The 1,808-nt window shown below is 38.5% G+C and overlaps 1 protein-coding gene across 1 annotated transcript in view; it reads right to left on the bottom strand.

Annotated features, from left to right (window-relative positions):
* Nucleotides 1–681: 681 nt before the first annotated feature.
* Nucleotides 682–1,808, bottom strand: part of LOC107756517 (neuronal acetylcholine receptor subunit alpha-7) — a 30,793-nt gene continuing 29,666 nt past the window's right edge. Inside the window, exon 10 of the mRNA XM_016573676.1 lies at nucleotides 682–1,260. Coding sequence (XP_016429162.1) covers nucleotides 682–1,260 — 579 coding nt within the window. The remainder of the gene's footprint in view (nucleotides 1,261–1,808) is intronic.

The raw sequence follows: 1,808 nt of genomic DNA, 5'->3' as shown, positions 1-1,808 counted from the left end.
GAGTATGGGTCACCATACTTGGCCACATGTCACGTCACTTTTCACTTTTTCACTTTTCACTTTTCAATATTACAGCGAGAATAAAAGTTACTCCTTCTTTCTTTGCGTGAACATTTGTGTGGCGTTATGCAAATCTTCCCACACAGTTAGGTAGATATGTGGGGGCGTGTTCGAACGAGCCGTTTTAGGTAGTTGTGGCTAACTCTTAACTTTTATAAAGAATATCTCTTTGGATTTGAGACTTTAGTCTTTGCAACTTTACAGATCTTCTTTATGCACCAAGAGCTTGTAACACTCCAAAGAGAAAGGAAAAAATGAAATTGCATCATATGACCCCTTTAATATATACATGTATGTGTGTGTATTTTTAAATATATACTAAATATAAACAGTACGCACACATATAATATGCAAACAAACTTTTATTTTGAATGTGATTAATCGCGATAAATTTTTTGCATTTCAAAGTAAACAAATTTTTTTCAGTGCAGTAAAACATCTTTAAATGCTCTAGCAAATAACGAGACGAGGAAAATGAAAACGAATAAAAAGTGCATAAATTCATGTTGCTTGCTTTCGATATATCGCTCAGCCCTAGTTAGCATGTTTTATAAGCGCACCCATTACAGGCGCTGCTGAGCGATGTACAAAAAAACATAAAACAGCGAAGTCCGTCAAGCATCAGGTGAAGAAATCTTTCGAGATGGCTTCTACGAAATTGGGTGCCGACATCAGGATCCCGATGGTGCAGAGGATGGTGAAAATGGAGAACGCCATTAAACACAAGCGATCGATCACCGCTGCCGCGAACTTCCACTCGTTACACACGTTCTCGTTCTCATCCTGGTTGCGAAACCTTTTAGCAATGTATCGCACCTCCTCCAGAATTTTAGCCAGTTCCAGTTCCAAAGCCCCGCCCACAATGCCCCCATTGCCCCGCCCCCCGATTCCGGCCCCGCCCCCGAGTGAGGGCATGGTCGCCCCCGGCAACAGCACGTCTTCCTCGGCAGAGGCCATGATTCGTCCACAGAGGACGCCGTGCGAATCGTGGGAAGATGCGTAGTGGACTCCCTCCATGCCTCTGAAGCCGATGTACAGCATGTTGCTAGGCTGCAGCGCCCCCTGGCTGACGGAGAGCTCCACGCTGGACACGCTCCCGCGCCGAGGGGGTTTGTTGTGGCAGGCCAGACGGATCCGCTCCTCGCCGGGTCGCCGCATGCGCAGGAACCAGGCGCACCAGTTCAGGAGGATAACGCGGGTCTGGACGACAAAACACAACCATACAGTGGCCCCAGCAAAACATTTGAGCACTTAATCCACAGTTAAAAATATGTATGAAATAAAAATAACTAAATAAATAAATGCTTTGGAAATGTAAAGCTTTTTGTATCTAAAATTAAAAATACACACAGGATTTAAAATATAAATATATTATTAATGTAACTAAAAACATAAATACTCATTATCATTAAAATGAAAACAAACAAATAAATTACATTTACAAATAAATAAATGAATAAATAAATGCTTTGATAATATAAAGCTTTTGTATCTAAAATTAAAGATTAGTGCTGTCAAACGATTAATCGCGATTAATCGCATCCAAAACAAAAGTTTTTGTTTACATATGTGTGTACTGTGTATATTTATTATGTATATATTATGTATATGTATATTCATAAATAAAAACACATGCATTTATATATTTAAGAAAAATGTTTATATATTAAATATATTATATTAAATATAATAATATAAATATATAAATGCATATACATGTAAATATTTTCAAAATATATACTGAATGT

The sequence above is a fragment of the Sinocyclocheilus rhinocerous genome, unplaced genomic scaffold, assembly GCF_001515625.1.
Source record: "Sinocyclocheilus rhinocerous isolate Xijiao unplaced genomic scaffold, SAMN03320098_v1.1 scaffold2308, whole genome shotgun sequence".
Taxonomy (NCBI): domain Eukaryota; kingdom Metazoa; phylum Chordata; class Actinopteri; order Cypriniformes; family Cyprinidae; genus Sinocyclocheilus; species Sinocyclocheilus rhinocerous.
Note: the sequence above shows the minus strand (reverse complement) of the source record. Positions and strands in the feature narration are given on the sequence as shown.